General features: G+C 43.1%; 1 protein-coding gene across 1 annotated transcript; it reads left to right on the top strand.

The window, feature by feature from the left end:
• The first annotated feature begins 10881 nt into the window (after positions 1 to 10881).
• On the top strand, positions 10882 to 21896 carry MLX (MAX dimerization protein MLX). Its single transcript, XM_075177383.1, has 8 exons — positions 10882 to 11086; positions 11893 to 11929; positions 12409 to 12492; positions 14013 to 14119; positions 16509 to 16608; positions 18248 to 18347; positions 19342 to 19543; positions 20318 to 21896. Exons 1-8 carry the CDS (start codon positions 11027 to 11029, stop codon positions 20372 to 20374), a joined length of 747 nt encoding a protein of 248 aa, XP_075033484.1. The 5' UTR covers positions 10882 to 11026; the 3' UTR covers positions 20375 to 21896.
• Positions 21897 to 22077: the final 181 nt, after the last annotated feature.

Consider the following 22077-nt stretch of genomic DNA (forward strand, 5'->3'; position numbering starts at 1 on the left):
CCTGCTGTTTTGTACCTCTGCTACCCGATTGTGTACCAAACCAAGGAATCCCCTCACACTGAGACTGCCTGCTGATTCTGTACTGTGCCGCCCATGTGTGTACCAGATCCGGTTGTCTGACTACATGTGCCTACCTGTTCACCTCATCAGCTAGTGCTACATGGAGAGACAGACCGGAGGGGTGCGACCTGCGAACTCCCGGCAGCTAAGCCCATCCCGCCTTGCGGCGGTTCTTGGACACCGGGGAGTTCGTTAGACTCTGCACCTCTGGTAAGCCAGTGTTAATCGAGATTAGCACTAAGATCCAGCCTAATCCGTTACAGGTGGGAACACATTGAGGGAGGGGGGGTGTGGGGGGGGGTCAACCACGGCTTACTGAAATGGAAAGGTCAGGGGGGTATGGAAAGATAGGGTAAGAAAGGATGCAAGGTCCATCCTCCAATGGACGAGTGTTTGGTGCTCCAACTCCCAGTACGCAAATTAAACACCAATGGACAAGTGACCCTCCTCTCTCCGTTGAAGGTCGAGTGTGACTTTTATATACCTAGTCATCTGCTATACAGCACCTTATAGGATTCAGAGTCTTCAAACTACAAACACTGTAGCCACACAGTGTAAAAATGGTTGCGTTTATCATTGGCTACTGTTTACCATATTCATATAAAAATCTATTCTTAAGAACCAATACTTTAATATTGAGTGGAGGGGGATCTCCAATGGGTGGGAACCATTTCCTTAGTAGCAGTGTCAGATGTCTTAGTAACGACTTTTTATAACTAGCAATGGAGATCTTGGTTCAGTAGTCAGAACTATGAATTATTAGTAACCTCCCTTCCCATTAGGATTTTCGCGAATAACCCCCTTCAAAAAAAGGTCACTGAGATTTGTAGTTATTAAAAAATGTGCTGGGGAACAAATTATGAAACACTTGCTATACCTGGGGGCACCAAAGCTCTATGGATTCCACTCTGAATCACTACAGGACTGTTCTATCCGCCACTCAAGTCTGGTGAGATGTGTCACATGATTGGCTGTAGTATGCTGCATGTGTTTCCCGAGACAGGGGACATTTTTCAAAATTTCTCCTGTGTATAAGTATAAATATATGAGAACTGTGTACTTTCTCATTTTGTGTACAGCGTAAGGTTTCCATTCTTTGTGTTTGTATAATTAGATTCTGATGTGGCGTAGTGGAACCTGGAGTGGAATATGTTGCAGTACTTGTGAGAGATTGGGTAATTGTCCCTTATTATTGTCAAAGATGATGCCAGACAGCCTACCATGAGTGAGTGATCATAAGTGTGGAGATAACATGAAAACTTATCTCAGTCAAGACAGGGGCATGCCTGGTGCATCTGAAGCGCTAGACCGCACCATCTCCTATCCGAAAAACCCTGTACTGCCAAATATATCTCAGTCCCAGCATATGGGACAAAAGTCCTGTCACTAAGGACTGTGTGTACTGAATTTGATTAAACATACTTTTTCACATTTTAAATACTCCTCTTTGTTTAAATATTAAAATATATAGCCGAGAGAATACAAATGGATGGTAAGAGTTGCACCAAATGTGCAGTAGATGATGATTATTATTCTGCAGTTGGTCAATATTAAAAAACAAGAATATTTCCAGGGACACATTTTTAAAATCTGGGACTGTCTCTGGAAAGTAGGGACAGTTGGAAATTATGGTTGGGTGATTTATTTTTTCTTGGCATAGGTACATAGGTCAATGTTGAAAGCGATCATTTTCCTCTAAAGGTAATTTTTGGTTTAATGGTATCCTGACCTCTAGTGTTGAAAGTCCTATATAACTGTTCAGTTACAACAATGTGGAAAAGAGATTTTCCTGGTTTGGATGTGCTAAACTCTTAAATGTGATGAAAATAATATAAGATACTTATTGGCAGCCAGACTTCTTGAGCTATATGTCTATGATATTTATTACAACTCCTGTCACTGCTGGGCACCTCTGTCATACCTAGGACATAAGGCTTTTGGAGGGTTCAAAATTTTTAAGGGGTGCAAAATTGTAACAGGAAGAGGTTAAATTGAAATTCATTTTAAAATATGAGAGAACTGTTGTTCACTGAAGTAAAAAGAAAACATGAAATAAAAATATAGTAAAACTTTAATCATGACGTATTCCCATGGTAAAGGCTGAAGACAATTGGCCGATTCATTAAGGCACGCAAAATGAGCGCTAATCGGGCAAACGCACGTCCGTATTCAACTAGGAGCAGATTGTCCCTTGGTGAATATGGATCTAGGTACGTTGTGCTCTGCAAGACAATATACTGCAGGATAGAAATGCATATGTGGAATATGAAGTCCCAAAAGAACGCACAGAGAAAAAAAAAAGTATTCAATGATTGTCATCTGTTAATATTATGGTTATTATTGACTCCAAACATTTATCATGATATTATTAATGTCCATTGTACATAAAATGCATTTTAACAGTTGGTCCTGATTGCAAACACATTCTAGCATGTATACACAGCCGTAGTATTTGGCACTTACACCTGACCTGTAGCTGGTGCAAATGATACAACAGAAAAACATGTACATTTTGTTACGAGCCGCGGCAGTGCCCAGCCGCCGCGACTCACTCACCCGCGTCCCGGCCGTCGCCATGGCGACCGGGACGTCATTTCCGGCCATAACCCGGCCGTTGCCGGGGCAACCAGCAGACGCTTCAGAGCTGCGTCCCGGCAATAGGAGGAAGCCGGGCGCAGCGATTCTACAGCCTGTGGGCTAATTAATAGGGGCAGATCATAGGAGGCAATTACAGGCATTAGCCTGCAACTGTGCAGGCCAGGGACAAGCCCTGATTGGCTCTATTAGTGACTGCTCTATTAACCTGCAGGAGTGTGTTCAACCTGTGATTGGTTCAGCTGGGTATTTAAGGCAATGAGGTCTGCTGCCTCATTGCCGGTTATAGCTTCTGTGCTCCAGTCTGCTGACCTGCTTGTTCCGTTTCCTGTATCCTGTATCTACGTTTTGACTTCCCGTGTATGACCCTTGGCTTCGTATTGGACTTCGCTTGTGTTTCCTGTGACCCTGATCCTTGGCTTGTTTACCCGTTCTGCTACTTTGCCTGTGACCTCTGACCTCAGCTTGTTCATCATTACTGTTACCTGCTGCCGGCCTTTGACCTCTGCGTGGACCTGACTCTTCTTGCCTGGGTTCTCCCCAGCCGGTACACACTTCACGACCCTCTGTCAGTCTGCAGCCCAGTCTGTCCCCACCATCAGGGGCTCCAGTGAACACCTGACTGGCAGAGTAGACTCCGGGTTGTGTTGTGCCGGCTGGAGGGGTTCCTAACATTATAACCGGCCCACTCACGGAGACAAGATTAGGATGGATGCAAGTGGATCCACACCGTCTCCGGCACAAACCCTAGCAGGCCATGTTGAGTCTTTGTATCAGATGATGCAGGGATTGGCTGAGCGTATGTCTGTTCAAGAAGAAGCCACAAAAGCTTCACAATCTCCTCCAGATCCCATCTGTGAGCCCAAAATGAATTTACCGGATCGGTTCTCCGGAAATAGAACCTTGTTTCGGAACTTCAGGGAGAGCTGCAAGCTCTATTTTCGGATGAGACCCCGCTCCTCCGGTTCAGAGCAGCAACGAGTTGGGATTATTATTTCCCTTCTACAGGGTGACCCCCAGTCTTGGGCGTTTTCTTTGCCACAGACCAGTCCGGCCATGCAGTCCGTAGACTCCTTCTTTGAGGCATTGGGTTTACTGTACGATGACCCGGATCGAGTGGCCTCCGCGGAAGCTCACCTACGGTCCTTGAAACAAGGCAGACGGTCGGCAGAAGAATACTGCGCGGAATTCCGTAGATGGTCACCTGACAGTGGATGGAACGACCCTGCCTTACGTAGTCAGTTCCGTGTCGGCTTATCTGAACAGATTAAAGATTCGCTAGTGCAATACCCGTCTCCTAGCTCTCTGGAGGATCTGATGCACCTCTCCATTAAAATTGACAGGAGATATAAAGAGCGGAAAACTGAAAAGGAAACGTCATCACCTCCATCCGCCTTCGTTCCTATCTCCCAGGATGGTGAGGAACCAATGCAATTGGGAGCATACCGTCTTTCCTCTGAGGAGAGAGACAGGAGACGGTCACAAGGCTTATGTTTATATTGTGGCGCAAGAGGCCACTTCTCCCGTTCTTGCCCAAACAAGTCGGGAAACGAGCATGCCTAAGGAACGAGGGGAGAGTTCACTTAGGTCTACAAATTGTCTCCCAGAAAAATGCACTATTGGTCCCTGCACAGCTCACGTTCAGTGCTCGTTCTACGAAACTATCAGCCTTCATTGACAGTGGAGCTGCTGGCAACTTCCTTGACATCGAGTTTGCCCGCTCTGCTGGGATTCCGCGGATTAAACTCCAATCTGCCATTACGGTATGTGGCTTAGATGGTAGTCCGTTGCCAGGAGGCAAGATTACTTGGGAGACCCCACCACTACAGTTGAACGTTGGCGCTCTCCATTCGGAATCCATAGTCTTACGTCTTATCGAATGTCCATCGGTTCCTTTAATTCTGGGCCACCCTTGGCTATCCTGCCATAACCCCGTCATGGATTGGGCAAAAGGAGAAATTGTCCAGTGGAGCCCCCATTGTACACAGTCTTGCTTGACACTACCTCTACGTATTATTCAGTCTATTCCGGAGCAGCTCCCTTCTCAGTATCATGACTACTGGGATGTTTTCTCCAAAAAGGCTGCTGACACACTACCACCGCACCGCAATTTCGACTGTGCCATTGAGCTCATTCCGGGCTCTAAATTACCCAAGGGACGCTTGTATCCTCTCTCCGGTCCAGAGACCAAATCCATGCAGGAGTATATTGACGAAAACTTGGAGAAGGGCTTCATCAGGCCATCCAAGTCCCCAGTAGGAGCAGGGTGTTTCTTTGTACCCAAGAAGGACGGTGGACTCAGACCCTGTATCGACTATCGAGGGCTGAACCTTATTACGGTTAAGAACACCTACCCCCTTCCTCTCATCTCCGTTCTTTTTGATCAATTAAGAGGAGCCACTATCTTCACAAAAATTGATCTTCGTGGAGCCTATAATCTCATACGTATTAGAGCAGGTGATGAGTGGAAGACGGCGTTCAACACGCTCTCGGGCCATTACGAATACCTGGTCATGCCGTGTGGCCTGAGTAATGCTCCTGCCGTATTTCAGGATTTGATTAATGAGGTGTTACGTGAGTTCCTGGGACACTTTGTTGTTGTTTACCTTGATGACATCCTCATATATTCAAAATCGTTGTCTGCGCACCAGGGTCATGTCAGACAAATCCTACAGAAATTACGGGAACATCACCTCTACGCGAAACTCGAGAAATGCGAGTTCGAGGTCCAGAAGGTATCCTTCCTCGGTTATCTAATCTCCTCAGAAGGTTTCTCCATGGACCCAACCAAGGTCCAAGCAATTCTGGATTGGATTCAACCGAATAACCTCAAGGCGGTCCAGAGATTCCTGGGATTCGCCAATTACTACAGGAGGTTTATTGGCGGCTTTGCTGATATCGTGGCTCCTATTGTCACCTTGACCCGCAAAGGAGGTGATCCAACTGTTTGGTCACAACAGGCAATAAATGCATTCAAAACCCTGAAGAAAGCTTTTGTGTCTGCTCAGGTTCTCAGACATCCGGATCCTAGGGTACCGTTTGTTCTTGAGGTAGATGCTTCTGACGTCGGTGCTGGGGCTGTCTTGTCACAAAAAGACCCCCAGACCCACCGCTTACATCCATGTGCCTTTTTTTCCCGTCAGTTCTCATCAGCGGAAACCAACTATGACGTGGGAAACCGAGAATTGCTGGCAATTAAATGGGCCTTTGAGGAATGGCGACACTGGTTGGAAGGCGCTGCACACCAGATCTCCGTTATAACGGATCATAAGAACTTACAGTATATACAGTCAGCCAAACGTCTGAACCCCCGACAGGCTCGGTGGTCGCTGTTCTTCACTCGGTTCAACTTTATTATCACCTATCGTCCTGGTTCCAAAAATATTCAAGCGGACGCCCTGTCTAGAAGTTTCCTGGCACATCATGCTCCGGTCACCTGCTCAGAGCCTATTGTTCCTGTGTCTATGATTCATGCCGCATTAACTCAAGATTTGAGCTGTACCTTACAAAGGTTCCAGAGGTTGGCTCCTGATAACACTCCGGCAGGATGTTTGTTTGTCCCAGTTCATCTAAGGAAGACAGTCCTTGCTGAGGCACACAACAGTCGGACTGCTGGGCATCCTGGAGTCTACAAAACACTGGAAATCCTTTCCCGTACTGTATGGTGGCCGTCTCTGTCTGCTGACGTCAAGAGTCACGTCCGGTCCTGTGAAGTTTGTGCCAGGAACAAAGTTCCCAGGACTCGCCCGGTAGGTCAGTTAGTTCCGTTGGCCGCCCCTGGTAAACCCTGGACCCATCTGTCCATGGACTTTATAGTCGATCTGCCACCCTCTGCGGGACACAATACCATTTGGGTCGTGGTAGACCGGTTCAGCAAGATGGCACATTTCATTCCACTCACTAGGCTGCCTACTGCTCGAGATTTGGCAGTTTTGTTCATTCAACACATTTTCCGCCTCCATGGACTCCCTACAGACATCGTCTCCCATCGAGGTTCCCAGTTCATAGCGCAGTTCTGGAGATCATTCTGTACCCTCCTGGGAATCAAGGTCAGTTTATCATCTGCATACCACCCTCAGTCAAATGGGCAGACTGAAAGGGTTAACCAGTCCTTGGAGAAGTTCTTGCGATGCTACATATCAGAGTTCCATGACAACTGGTCCTCCTTGTTGCCCTGGGCAGAATTTGCCTGTAACAACTCCTGTCACTCATCCACGAAAACCTCTCCGTTCTTTTGCAATTATGGTTTCCACCCCAGATCTAACTCTTTGTATTCACTCCAGTCCGTTGGTATCCAGGAGATCCGTTCCACTGCCAGGGATCTCAGAGTTGTCTGGAAGAAAGTACATTCATCTTTAAAACATGCCTCACTTATTGCAAAAAAAATTTCGGACCGACACCGTACCCCCTGCTCCCTTAAGGTTGGCCAGAAAGTCTGGCTGTCTACAAAAAATATCAGGCTCAGACAACCTTGCAAGAAATTGGGCCCTAAGTTCATCGGGCCGTTTCTTATCATCAAGCAGGTGAACTCCGTCGCATTTAGGTTAAAAATTCCAGGCTCGTTAAGAATTCCAAACACCTTTCATTGTTCTCTATTGAAGCCAGTGCTTTATCCTGGTCAAGCCCAGTCTTCAAGTGTGCCTAGGAGAGGTCCCAGTGGGCCACAAAAATTCGTGATTCAAAAGGTCCTTGATTCTAAAAATGTTCAAGGACAGGTGCATTTCCTTATACAATGGAGGAATCGCGGATTAGAAGAGCGATCTTGGGTTCCACGGAGACAACTCCATGCCCCAAAGAAACTGAAGGAGTTCTTCAAAAAATTCCCTAGGAAACCAGGATGTCGGGGTCCCTCGACCCCTCCTCAAGGGGGGGGTACTGTTACGAGCCGCGGCAGTGCCCAGCCGCCGCGACTCACTCACCCGCGTCCCGGCCGTCGCCATGGCGACCGGGACGTCATTTCCGGCCATAACCCGGCCCTTTGTCCCTTGGTGAATATGGATCTAGGTACGTTGTGCTCTGCAAGACAATATACTGCAGGATAGAAATGCATATGTGGAATATGAAGTCCCAAAAGAACGCACAGAGAAAAAAAAAAGTATTCAATGATTGTCATCTGTTAATATTATGGTTATTATTGACTCCAAACATTTATCATGATATTATTAATGTCCATTGTACATAAAATGCATTTTAACAGTTGGTCCTGATTGCAAACACATTCTAGCATGTATACACAGCCGTAGTATTTGGCACTTACACCTGACCTGTAGCTGGTGCAAATGATACAACAGAAAAACATGTACATTTTGTTACGAGCCGCGGCAGTGCCCAGCCGCCGCGACTCACTCACCCGCGTCCCGGCCGTCGCCATGGCGACCGGGACGTCATTTCCGGCCATAACCCGGCCGTTGCCGGGGCAACCAGCAGACGCTTCAGAGCTGCGTCCCGGCAATAGGAGGAAGCCGGGCGCAGCGATTCTACAGCCTGTGGGCTAATTAATAGGGGCAGATCATAGGAGGCAATTACAGGCATTAGCCTGCAACTGTGCAGGCCAGGGACAAGCCCTGATTGGCTCTATTAGTGACTGCTCTATTAACCTGCAGGAGTGTGTTCAACCTGTGATTGGTTCAGCTGGGTATTTAAGGCAATGAGGTCTGCTGCCTCATTGCCGGTTATAGCTTCTGTGCTCCAGTCTGCTGACCTGCTTGTTCCGTTTCCTGTATCCTGTATCTACGTTTTGACTTCCCGTGTATGACCCTTGGCTTCGTATTGGACTTCGCTTGTGTTTCCTGTGACCCTGATCCTTGGCTTGTTTACCCGTTCTGCTACTTTGCCTGTGACCTCTGACCTCAGCTTGTTCATCATTACTGTTACCTGCTGCCGGCCTTTGACCTCTGCGTGGACCTGACTCTTCTTGCCTGGGTTCTCCCCAGCCGGTACACACTTCACGACCCTCTGTCAGTCTGCAGCCCAGTCTGTCCCCACCATCAGGGGCTCCAGTGAACACCTGACTGGCAGAGTAGACTCCGGGTTGTGTTGTGCCGGCTGGAGGGGTTCCTAACACATTTGAGATGTTCAAAGCTTGCTGTGTGCGTTCGAGCTAAGCACACCCTTATATACATTGACTACGTGTATAAATTCCGCCCCTGAAATCGTAAGCTGCCTCAAGGGTCCTTTACATTTGATATTGCTGCATTCACTGGCGTATAGACTGGTTCTAGGAATGCGTAGAGCGATTTTACAGAAAATACAGCCAGTATCTGCATTTATGTTCCTTAATGAATCAGGCCCAATGAGTTATCCTCGGACAGGCTTGAGGATAAGCGAGGAGAGATAAGAAGGGCCAAAGGCACAGGTGCGAAAGCCCCTCCCCCACATTCACTCTAGGTAGTGGTCATTCACGCTTCCGTTCTACTTTACAGTTCTGATTTTAATGAAAACAAAATGAGTGAAAAATAATGCTGTGACCCATTTAAAAAGCCAAGGGGCTCTGAGTTTTGAAAACACACAAACTTAAATATTGGTGGGGATGAAGAAAGACAAATTTATAATTAAAGTACATTTTTACTTTTAGCCTTTCTTGGAAGACGAGGGGTCGCTACAAGCGTATTTGCCTAGAGCGGTGGTGGATCCAGGGTGGATCCCCCTAGCAGCACACTACATACCTTTGAATGGCGGCCAAGTGATCCGATCAAAGCAAAGGAGGTGGTGGGTTAACCAATCAGAGCGGATGAGGGACATGGCTATGCTAAATCTTCCCCTACCCACCTTAGAAAAAATTGTAGGTCGGCCCCTGGCCTAGAGCGACTTGAACTACTGTCAGATTATAATGTCAGTGCGGAGTCTTATTCTTACTGGTCTAATTCAGCTAAACAGCTAAGTTCATACCAGCGCAAGGAAAACCAGATAGCTCGAAAAATAGTGATTAGGACATTTCCTAGGCTGGGATGCCATCAGTGGTATCAAAGCAGCTGATCACAAATATTAAATCTGCATTTGGCCGCCAACTGCGGCTCAAAAACATAACTTACTTTCTTTCAGAGAGCCCGAATGTTCCTTACAGTTCGATGTCCTGTGATCTTATTGTTGATTTGCCGCAGAGGACACTGGGACGTGTAGTTTTTTTGGAAGTGAAAAGTGGAGAATGTCCTGGTGTTTTGTGAAGTTGCTGTCAGGGTTAGTTAGATTCTAGTGGCCGATCGCCCTAAACTACTCCTGAGAGGAATGGCAGTGGCCCTGCTAATCCTCAGGAGATGGCCAAAGTCGGGCCTCTGCTCACACCCACAAAATCCATGTTCACTAGGCTGCACCCTAGTAAGAATAATCCAGTCACTGATGGGCTACTCTGCAGAGCGGTGTTGAATTGGTCATACCCATGCTTGCCCACTCTCCCGGAATGTCCGGGAGACTCACAAATTCTGGCTAGGTCTCCCGGACTCCCGGGAGAGCAGGCAAGTCTTCACGCTGCCCGTCATGACCCAAAATGCAGCAATTTGCAGTGAATGGCACAATTTTGCCCCATGACAAAATATTGATTACATTGCGGGGGAGAGGCCAAAATGCTGTGAACCACCCCTCGCGCCCTCCCACCACTTCCTCTCCCCGGGATCTCCCGGAGGTCAACTATACAAAGTTGGCAACTATGGTCAAACTTCCCAACATTCCGACAGACGGGAAATACCCTTCAAATCGGGACTGTCCCATCTAAATCGAGACATTTGGAAGGTTGATACATATGAAAATTGGTGCATATGCAAGATGGCGATGCTGTCCATCAGCTTCATACTGACTGTGCTAGTACCCTGCAGAACAGTGACAGGCAGTGATACACTCAGGCACCACATGAGCAGCCCGCTATCCTTCAAAAAGACCCACAATAACCCTTAATCACAGTAACAAACGAAAACCCTACATTTAATCTAAGAAATAAGCACCTATCTGTAATGACATATCAGCTGGTATATGAAACAAGTGTTACAAGGTAAATTAATAAAATCTGACAATAAAGCAGAAAGGAGCTGTGAGCCGCAGGTGAAGGCTCGGGGGCCACTTGGGGGCCCTGGGGCTGCCTATTGACCAGCACTGCTTTAGAAAAGGGAAACGAACTTTTGATTTGTTGCTATGGGAAACACCACATTTGTTTTCCTTTGTGATACTTGTGTAACACACGTGACTATAACATTATTGTATGAATACAATATAAAAGCACAGTGCTCGAACTAACGTGGTATTTATAAGCAGCAACGGGGCGCTGATCACTAATAATATCAGTAATAAGTGGAAGGTTGTGTGGGCCAGGCCTCTGCTTCCTCGGTCTCTCCTGCACTCTCCGCCCAGCAGAGGGCGGATCACTCCCCGGCCTGGTCTGTTGATGCTCGGCAGGATGTCGGAAGGAGCAGGGGCCGCATCTCCCGAGGATCCCTGGAACAAGGTAAGGAGGGGAGAGCGGGGATGTTAGATGTGCAGGGCCCTGGGAGAGGTAGGAGGACCGGGCTGTAGGATAGGAGAGCAGGGGAGGGTAGGCCAGACAAGGGACGTAGTCACCCAGGGTTTATGTCTGTTGTTTATTTCTGATCATGTCTCAGCCCTGGTTTCTGGTCTTTTCAGCAGCTTTGTGCTCAGACATTTCTTATGCTTTTCTTTGAACCATGTCTACAACCCATCCATATATTACTTTAACCCCCAAAAGCAGCCTCTGCTATTTGTGTTTTTAACTTTTTTTGTTCCCTATCATGTCTAATAATATCTTATATTATCTAGGAAGGAAGATATAGATGTATGTTACCCCATATACAAGGAACCTTTCAATAAAATCCAGAACATCGTCAATGTTTCAGATCCATTCTGGGACCTCTTGAAAAAGGATCTGGAACTGGTCAGAAACATTGATAGTAAAATATCACTTTTGTAATTTATTACAAGTGCCTGTGTTTTGGGGATTTATATGCAAAAGAGGGAATAAGAGACAGGATTTGGCAATATGTACTGTGTTTTATAAGGTGTAAGACATGTAGTGTCACTCACTATCCTATGTCATCTGTTAAAATTTTATATGAAACACATAATTTAATATATTTATAGTTACACGTTAAAACATCTTGCAAGTAATTTGCAGCCACTGATAGGAAGGTTTAATTATTTCCTTAAGATGACCATATAGTGGTCACATTGAAGCACTTGTTTTTTGTTTTATGTTAATATTTTTCTTTTTCTTCTTTTTTGGGTGGTTCCTATCAGTCTGACTCGTTATTCAGCGATAATGTTGTGGAAGCAGGTAAGGATTCATGTTTTTGGTGTCGTTCTTGCCTTCAGTTGCAATGTGTTAATGTTCATTGGTGTAGATATTTTCTTTAGTTCCCATCAATAAAAAGAATACAATATTTATCAACTTGCAATATTTATTTATTTTTGTATACAAATATTGTGTCCTAAATATACACCTTTTGAGATCAGACATTAAAGGGGGAATTCAATTAGTCGTGGATAGCCTCCGGAACGATCGTGAAAGCACTTTGTGGCGATGTAACATCCACAGCGACAACAAGTCCTAAGAATGTGACTTAATTCTAGTATTCGAGGTTCTACTAAATTTGCTGAAATACACATGTATTGTGTTTTAACATCATTTATGTATCACTGTATATGAGAAATTTTCAGGTTGGCTCTGTACGTTATTGGGATGTACCTGGGGAACAAATATGTCTTAACGATATCTTACTGTTTGGCCACAAGCTAACTATTTCCTAATTCCAGGTCATAGCATGGAACGAAAGGGAAGCATAGTATCCAGAGCAAATAGCATTGGTTCTACCAGTGCCTCGTCTGTTCCTAACACAGGTAAAGTCCAATGTGTTTTGTCCATTTACCATTTGATTGTTCAATGTGCATGTTTATGGTGAAACGTAATTACATGTATGGGTGACAGTCTATGGAATCCAACCAAATGCAGATGGTGAAGTCGATTGATAGTCCATATGGCTTTGGTGGAAAATTTTAATTTGACCTGACTAATCGTACAACTGTCGTACATTGTACATGCACATCATGACATTTTACTCTCTTAAAATTTTAAGCAACCACTCATTATTTGATGAACAGTCAATTAAAAAGAATTATATTAGAAATGATAAGTGTTTGAATTGTATATTGCAATAGTGGACCAGTTTTAAAGAAAACTGCTTTCACTTAGCTGTGTGCTTTTTGCATAGCTTGGAACAGATGGGTCTTTGTTTGTTAATAGAAAGTCCTGCAATGTTTTGTCAGGTTGCCAGGGACAACCATTTCAAATAGGTAGCACAGTATACAGAATGCTACCCCAGCCATTCCTGAGCTCCTAGTTGCCAGGGTTGCCAATGTCCAGACTTTAAAAGTTATTTGCTTTTGGTGTTTGAAACCCCAGTGAGGTTTAGTAGATGATGTTGCGGTGGGGACAGTCAGTATACCTCTTTCTCGAACATGTATCACTGGTTACTTGAGAAAACAGTGAAGAGGCAGGTAACTGTAATGTGACTTTCAAATAATGAAAGGTAGAACCTTCTTTCATGAAAAAATGACCCATATATATTTTAGCCAAGGTTCATGGAAGTCTCTACCCATTTTTATGTTAAGAATATGCTTATCTTTACAATAATCATGTCTGCTGAGGAACTGAGTCTAGATCGCTAATCCCTTCTTGTTATGCAGGCCGCACATGCTGTAATATTGCAGCTGATATCAGGCAATTGGTCTGACATTACACCATGTGGGGCTTGAAAACTATTGCCATGTACGATAATATCCAGCATGTTGGGAGATCACCGCAGATTACTACTGATGGACAGTGTTTGCCGTCATTCTCGAATAGCTTTGCAAGTCCCCTGTCATGCCAGAATGGATAAGGTCTCTGGATGGCTAACTCCCATCCAATTTGGTCACTATGTGTGTGGCCAAATTTGACTGGTTCTGGTGCTTGCTCTTAGCAGCAGGATCGGCGTGTGTGGTTATTATTTTATAACTGCAGAGCATAGTTCACCTCTCTTCCTTGTCTGCATGCTTTCTGCTTCTCATTTGAAGTTTAATGAGCTTATAATATGGTTAATCTTCACAATTTGTTTTTCTGAAAGCAGCATCATACACCTGCAGCCTTCAGATTTGCTATCACAATGTAAAAGAGCGACGGACAGCTATGGACTTCTGGAACCAGTTCTGGATGTACTGGAACAGAGCAATGACATTCATGTTTGTTGCAGTCTTCCTGTAACCTAGAGAGTCAGGAAAAATACACTTAACTTTCTTTAGGATGACTAGCAGCTATATGTGTGTGTCCTCAACCCCCTTAGCCCGCTGCATGATCGACAATACTTGTTCCCCAACCTCAGATGACGAGGATAGCGATTATCGCCAAGAGAGCATTAAGGATGCCTACAAAGACAGGCGCAGGCGGGCGCACACACAGGCTGAGCAGAAGCGGCGGGACGCTATAAAGGTATGAGTAGTTACCATGAGACTTTACTACAGTATGCATCAGCTAGCCTGAATATAGCATGTGTCCAGTAATTAAATTCCTGAGCTAATTATTTTTTTTATATTATTTTTAATTTTAAGTGATTATTGGTTGAATGATCACTAAAAAGTACATTATATGTCTACATAGACAGTGCAATGCTCCTGTGCACTCCCTTGAACGGAGGAAGCGTAGAATTACTCCCACTACATATTTCTATATTTACATAATGCACTAGATACTGTGAAAAGAATGTATATTCTGAAATACATCATCACAATTTATTTGTATAGCGCCACTTATTCCACAGCGCTGTACAGAGAACTCGCTCACATCCGTCCCTGCTATATTGGAGCTTACAGTCTAAATTCCCTAACACACACATACAGACGGAGAGAGACTAGGGTTAATTTGTTAGCAGCCAATTAATCTACCAGTATGTTTTTGGAGTGTGGGAGGAAACCAGAGCACCCGGAGGAAACCCACGCAAACACAGGGAGAACATACAAACTCCTCACAGATAAGGCCATGGTCGGGAATTGAACTCATGACCCCAGCGCTGTGAGGCAGAAGTGCTAACCACTTAGTCACTGTGCTGCCCACACCTCATACCTATATAGATGAATAAATGCTTTATGTAATGATGGAAAGTCTGAAGTGCTGGAATTTTAAGTCCAAATCATTTTGTCCAACTTCCATATAAATTGCAGTTGGCTGTAATTGTCTGAAAAGAACAACGTCGCACTATAGTAAGTGCTGGTGGCAGGATTTATTGTTTTGCCACTGATACAAGTGAGGTGGATGGAGTACAGAGGACCTTTCTAAAGCTGGTAGTTATAGCTTTATATTCAGTGCATGTTATTTATACAAGACTGTGTACAAACTAAAATTGTCAGCATGCCACCCTAGAGGCTGGATATCTGTCATGACTGTAATGTTTGTTTTATTTTTTACTTCTGGAGGTATTCATGTGTGATGGAAGAGATGGCTCTGGGTGTTTGTAGAGCCCAATATGTCTAAACCTTTGCTCCATATATCTGTCATAACGTCCTGTGTTAATCAGTAACTGATTACTTTCTGCCTCTATCTATATTCATCCATGCAGCAACAATACATAAATATTCCCATAATTAGACTACAACAAAGCCTTGTTTTATAGACCTTTATTCCTACAATTATGCATCACAACAGAAAGGACCAGGTTATTTACCACTGACAAATAATAGGAAGGGGCAATTATTCAGTCTCATTACACAGTGTCATCTCTCTGGGAACACCTGGTGTTTGATAATAAATAAGTCACATAAACATGGGGGATGGCAAATTTTAGCTTTAGTCAAAGTAGTCATTCTAAAAAGAGCCATTTATAATACCCACAAATCTGTATGTAAACATGTACAATACTTAAGAAACATTGGGTGTTCTCTATGAAGTACATGTGGTCTGTTTCCCATATCAGGCTATTAGTGATGAGCTTTGATTAATCTAATGCACATAAGAGAGTTGGACAATGTCTGGTTGCTATGGGTTACTGCACATGTGGACATTGTACGTACATGACCTCCAATGTACTGTTGACCTTTTCTTTAGCGAGTCCTGTTTTAAAAGGATTTTCCACTGAAACAGTACTTTATTCTAATCCAATTAGATTTTAAACTCTCATGAGCAGGGCTGTCTCTTGTCCACCCACCTCTTCCATCTGTGCATACTGTATATAAGCCTCTTGGCGTATCCTGTGATATGCTTTGTTCTGTACCCTGTCTACTACATCTTGCTTAATTATTTGGTATTGTTGTATTTATGCTACTTGAATGTTCTTCATTTTGCCGTTGGACTTCTACATTTTTGTAATTTCCACACTTAGGTGCTGCTCAGTTTTCAAAATAACTTTGTAGATCGCCTCTTGCTTACTAATGCGTATGAGATGCTTTGTCCAAATATCACTGCTTAGTAGCGCAAAATAAGTCGTCTCCCATTGTCTATGATAATTTGGATTCTAAGCGCAATGCTCAATTTGAAAGGGGTAACTCATGAAGATGCAAAATCATACATCATGTGCTGTTTTACTTTTACTTAATCACCTTCTTTTAACTTGCTAAACCATGTGTTTAAGATTGTGTTTATCATAAATATCAACCTTTTTATGGTTGATATTTTACATAACCTTTAATAATACAGCAGTATAGCTGCTCCTACTCATTACATGCACAAGTAAAGTAATAATCTTCTCTGTGCAGATAGAAAATTAAAATATTTTATTTATAGATATTTTTTCATTTTAAAACATTTTACAGTTTAATGTGAAAAGCTTGTGTTTGATAATATAAATCAGAAACTTTACATTAATTACGTTTGTTTTCCCCCCCTGCAGAAAGGTTATGATGATTTACAGACCATCGTGCCCACCTGCCAGCAGCAGGATTGCTCTATCGGTGCACAGAAGCTCAGCAAGGCTGTCGTCTTGCAGAAGAGTAAGGGCCTATTCTCATCTCGCCTCCTCCCTCTTTACGAACTTGATTGACACTCGCAGAACCTGTAGAGTTTCCCGCAATATTGTCATTAATTTAATTTACTCAATGTTCGTTGTTGTAACTGCACATGCCAATCTGTGCTGACCAGCAGTGCAAAATACAAGCAGTTAGAAAGTTATTATTAAACAAAGGGAAACTCTGATTGGTTTGTTAACCAATTAGTTTCCTAACAATCTTGTGTCCTACAAGCGACACGAGATTACAAACGGGTGCAGATAGTAAAGACTGGATAATGTTCCTGTGTGTAACCTTTTATAAATGTTGCACTGTTATGACTTTGTTTCACACCTATGTTTAAAACACTTCTGCTTTGTGTATTTTGCAGAATATTATGTTGCTAACCTTTTTATAACCCAGAAGTCTGTGTTTAGTTTCGGGGAAAGAAGTCCATAGTTAATTGTAAATACGCAGCAATCTTTGGAAATCATTTGTGGTGCAAGTGATGATCTGTGATGTCATGCAGCTATTTCAGTGAAAATGTGCCCATTTGTATAGCAAGAGCATGGATATGCTGGTCGAGATGGTGGTTTCTGAAGAGGGGGTGAAAAGGTTTTGCATCTTCTGATGGGAGAAGCTGTCAGTGGCACATGTAAAAATGAGATTTTGTTTGTGGGATGAGATAGTTTAAGATATGAAGCTTGTCTGAGCTGTGCTTTCCATTTTATGAAGGGGATCCTAAAGTGTTAGCAAACAGGATGTTCCAGTGATGCCTGTATCACCATGCACATTACCTGTAAACCCACTAACTGTTGATCCGAGTGACCCGTTATTTAGTTTGAGGTTTGCAGAAGACCCTTAATGACCTGGATTTCTGACATTTGATGCCTTGTGGGTTTTGTTTTTTTTTTCCTTTTCTAATGCCACAATTTTTAGTGTCTGAAAATGATTGGATTGCAGACAGTTCAGATGTATTTCTCAGACATTAAGTTATATTATAAGGGATCATTCAAGAGCCTAAATTGGAGATTGAGCGGTCTAATCAATATTACCAGACCAGTCTTCAAGAGGATTTTAAAACTCAAAGAACTATTTGAGTGTTGGCTAAACCTTTATAGCATTAAATATTTAGCTCATACACGTAGACCTATCCATATCGTATCTGCTATTTGCGGTGAAGTTTAAGGTTGTATCGATCATGAAAATGAGCTGCTTAATGCCTCTACACAGTATATGGGTCCAATACGTGGAGACTATTAAAAGCATGAAGTGGACAAGCACTGTCTTTATCTCTCATGCTCCCTTTTTAATTTTTGTCCTATTCCTTAAAGTACACCAGTCACCTACAGACACAGTGGAGGCAGTCATTTTATTTGTATCCTAATACAATGGGGGTGGGGCCAGCATGTCATGGTTATACTATTTCTAGCCACAAGTCCTCCATTCCCAGCCCTGTGCGTCAGTGTCGTCATCAGTTATTTATAAAGCGCCACTAATTCCGCAGCGCTGTACAGAGAATATTTGCCTTTCACATCGGTCCCTGCCCCATTAGAGCTTACAGACTAAATGCTGCTAACATATACACACGCACACACACACTGTGGAGTCTTGGCTGACATCATTGTATGAATCTTTCCCACAGCCATAGATTATATCCAGTTCCTGCACAAGGAGAAGAAAAAACAGGAAGAGGAAGTTTCTACCCTGCGTAAAGAGGTCATGGCCTTGAAGATTATGAAATCGTAAGTTTGAAAGCCTTCAAGAGGGTAGCCCATGATGGTACTCTTATTTCTAATTTTATGTACAAGATAAGTGCTGAAAGGAAGTGAATGGGGAAGAGCTAGTAATGGTAATATAAGTTGTTTCTTAACCACTTTCTTACTGTCAAATGACTGTCTCTGCCTTATTTGTCTACAGTGTAGCCAATCAGGACTGCACCTTTATTTAAAGTAAATGCAAAGGTGCAGTTTTAGAAAGGGGCCTCTCTTTCCTGTAACTTGCCTGGGAACTGCGTGATGCTCCCCCTCCATCCCCCCAGTCTTCCTTGTACAAAGGCTGCTGTAGAAGAGCTTATCAGGAGTAGGTGCTGAGATGCCGGTTAAAATTTTTGGCTAGGAGACTGCTGTAATTTCTTTTGGCGCATTTCACCATTGGCTGTCAGTAGATATACTGTAGTCTCTGTATAAATGAATTTCAGGGACATACTGGAAAGTGCTGCAATCCCAAGCGATGTATCATTACCTGTGTACCGGTCTGGAGGCAGAGGTGTGTGTTTAAAACTGTAACAACTCTTGTGCAATCACTGCATACTATTATGCATTGTGTACACTTGTTTCTGGACTTCGAATCTGTAGACGACAAATGGAGGCTAAACTTTTCATTTATTTAAAGTAAATTCATGACCATATCTCCACAGCTTATTAAGACACCATGACATCAGTGATGTATAAAGTGCCATTAACACTTCCATCATGTGAATGTGAATGGTGCACATTACAAGTTAATCGTAAACCTATTATTGATACAGTGCAGTATCTTCGTTGTCGGTGCTACCTGGCCATGTTCTAGACCATAATTACAGCTGGTCACAAAAATCGGCCGTTTAGCTAAACCGATCTTGTAACTGAAATAATACCCTTTTTTATGTGCAATATAATTTACACAAGTTCAGTCTTGCATTGTGAAAATACATTTTGCATAAAATACATTTTGCATTAAATCATTTTCCTCTTGCAGAAATTATGAACAGATTGTTAAAGCTCATCAGAATAGTCCCCATGAAGGGACTGACCAGGTCCCTGACCAGGTGAAGTTCAGTGTGTTTGAAGGCATCATGGACTCTTTGTTTCAGACCTTCAATGCCTCCATCTCTGTGAACAGTTTCCAGGAGTTGTCAGCTTGTGTCTTCAGCTGGATAGAGGAACACTGTAAGCCCCAGGTACGCAGTCCTCTTTACTGGTTTCTATTCAAAATGGTTTACTTGTCATTTATTTGGTGTGGTTGTTAATCTATACTAGTCTCCAGTTCCCTATAGAGTTGCTGTAACTGTGCTAATAATACAGCTGTTTACAGCAAATAGCTGAGTGTTGTGTCTGGCCTAGGTAGAGTGAGTAGAGCAAGATCTATTACCAGGCGAGATCTTACTGCTGTGCAAGACTCCAGTACAGACATCCCAAATCCAAGAGAGCATCAGCATTTATCTTTTTGGAAAACTAATATGAACACATATGTTTGCATTTAAAAATGCAGGACACACAAAACAAACAAGTTTGTGGTAGTGTCCCTTAAACCCTCATGTGACACTATACACAGCCAGTTCAGTCAATCAATACTTCCTCCTATTTTGGCACATTGCAACACTGAGCTTCATTCATCATTTTATGGTTTCTGGCAGAAATGTGGGGAGGGGTATTCAGATGGCCTCCCTCACCCGTTTCCTTCCTCTTTCTGGGACACTGGATTACATGTGGTTATTATATACTGCCCCATGTAATAAACCTCTTGTCATATGGTATGGAAGTGGATCGTGATGACAGTGGAGCCTCTTGACATCATATGAATTTTGAAATGGGAAGTGCTTTAGTGATGTAGCATATTCTGTAGTTTGTGTAAAGTAATAAGATAATGTGTAAATTCATACACGGTGGCTGATTTTGCAGTGTATTAAAGTGGTGCAATGAGTTGCTATTAATTTAGTTCCTTCTCTCTCCAGACACTTCATGACATAGTACGGAGTGTCCTGCACCAGCTGAAGAGACCGCTCTACTGAGACGGAACCTATCCCATCTGTCCCCCTGTAACTGGCACAAGACAGCTTGGAGGTGTTAGCAATTGTGTAGCAGGGATTACAACTGGGCATTATATACATGCTAAGCATTCTGGGTAACCATAGTCCTGTAGCTACTCGGACACCAAAACAAAATGTCACTAACCAGAACTGCTGTAAAGCTTTTCACTTTTGCTACCAAATGGTGACATTTTTCTATTCCAGTATCCTTAAAACAACAATGAGCTGGCAGTAATCTGAAATACATTATAGATTCTTGGGAGATGAAACACTTATCATAAAAGACTAATATATTTTCTGTTTTAGGGTTCACTCTTTTAGATCCAAAGCAAAAGTATAACCCCAGCAGACTTTATTTTGTTTTTGTCCTTATATTTTATAACAATTTAAGACAAAAAAAACCCCTGACTAAATATTACATTATGAATGGTTTTGAATTTCTTGGAGGCAAAAGGTGACACCTACAATCTAGAAAGGACCGTTCAAACAAGCGGATAATGAGCTTTTGCTAAGAATTTGCTGACACAATGATGTGCTGAATATTCTGTCTCTGAGGTTAGCCCCAAACACTGGCATATAAAGCACGTCAATTAGGGCTAACCCCTAGTTGATTCCTATGTTCACCTGAACAGCAGAGGCAGGCAGGCAACAAACGCGATAAACCATATATGCCTGTGGGATAACCCAGAACTCTTACTAAATGCTCAGTAATCACTCTTCTGAATAAGCCCTTAATGGGTTTTTTAGGGACCTGTTTTTGTGAGCCCTGTATAACTTCATGGGGTGTCCAGTACAGGGTCTATAAATGGTCTTCCAGAATGGGCTCGTACCCTTACTGGCCTGTATCTTATTGTCGCAATATATTGATACTGGTTAATATTACAATAACTTATATGTTGCTAAGCGCACCCCTAAAATGTTTAAGAGCATTCTGATGTCTGGTGCTTGTGCAGATGCTGCCATTGTCGCCTCATGTGAGGTGTCAATGGCAGCTGAGGCCCAATTCTATTATCACTTGTAACATCAGGTACCTCACATAAGGCAATAGCTTGGCACACTACCGCTGCAAAATAAAACTAGCATCTTTTGAGTCCTCATTTACCATAGCCCACACACATACGTGTTTTGTATTTTTTAAATCGTCATAAAGGGGTCACATTTCAGTTCCAGCATATACATAATGGCACCTTTTACTGGCAGTAATCTGTACCACTTCATTATTCAAGGCTTCAACTATTACTTGTGTGTTAAGAAGTGATTATTTTCTGAGCTAATATTATACATGACATAAATTTGCCATTTTAAGAAGCTGGATCTTTCTTTTTATATTTATTTCTGCGGTAATACCCTCTTTGTACCACTGATTTATAATTAAGGTTTCTTGCTTAAAGGTTATATTTTTCTTGTTGGTGGGGGGGGGGGGGGAGGAATTCTGTTGTCTTTTCTTATCACATGAAAGAATATAGTGCCAATTAATTAATTGCCATAAAAACTCTATATAATTTGCAGTTTACCTTGTTTTTATTTTAAATGGGAAGGAGAGTGTGTCTGGACAGGATACAGGGGAAATGTTTTTTCACTCAATAATATTTAAAATTGACATAGTGACCCCCATCCTTCAATACAATTGATGGTAAGCACTTTTGTGTTAATAAGGCTATGGATTAGGGTGTGTTTAGCAATGT

The sequence above is a fragment of the Mixophyes fleayi genome, chromosome 6 (genome assembly GCF_038048845.1).
Source record: "Mixophyes fleayi isolate aMixFle1 chromosome 6, aMixFle1.hap1, whole genome shotgun sequence".
Classification (NCBI taxonomy): domain Eukaryota; kingdom Metazoa; phylum Chordata; class Amphibia; order Anura; family Limnodynastidae; genus Mixophyes; species Mixophyes fleayi.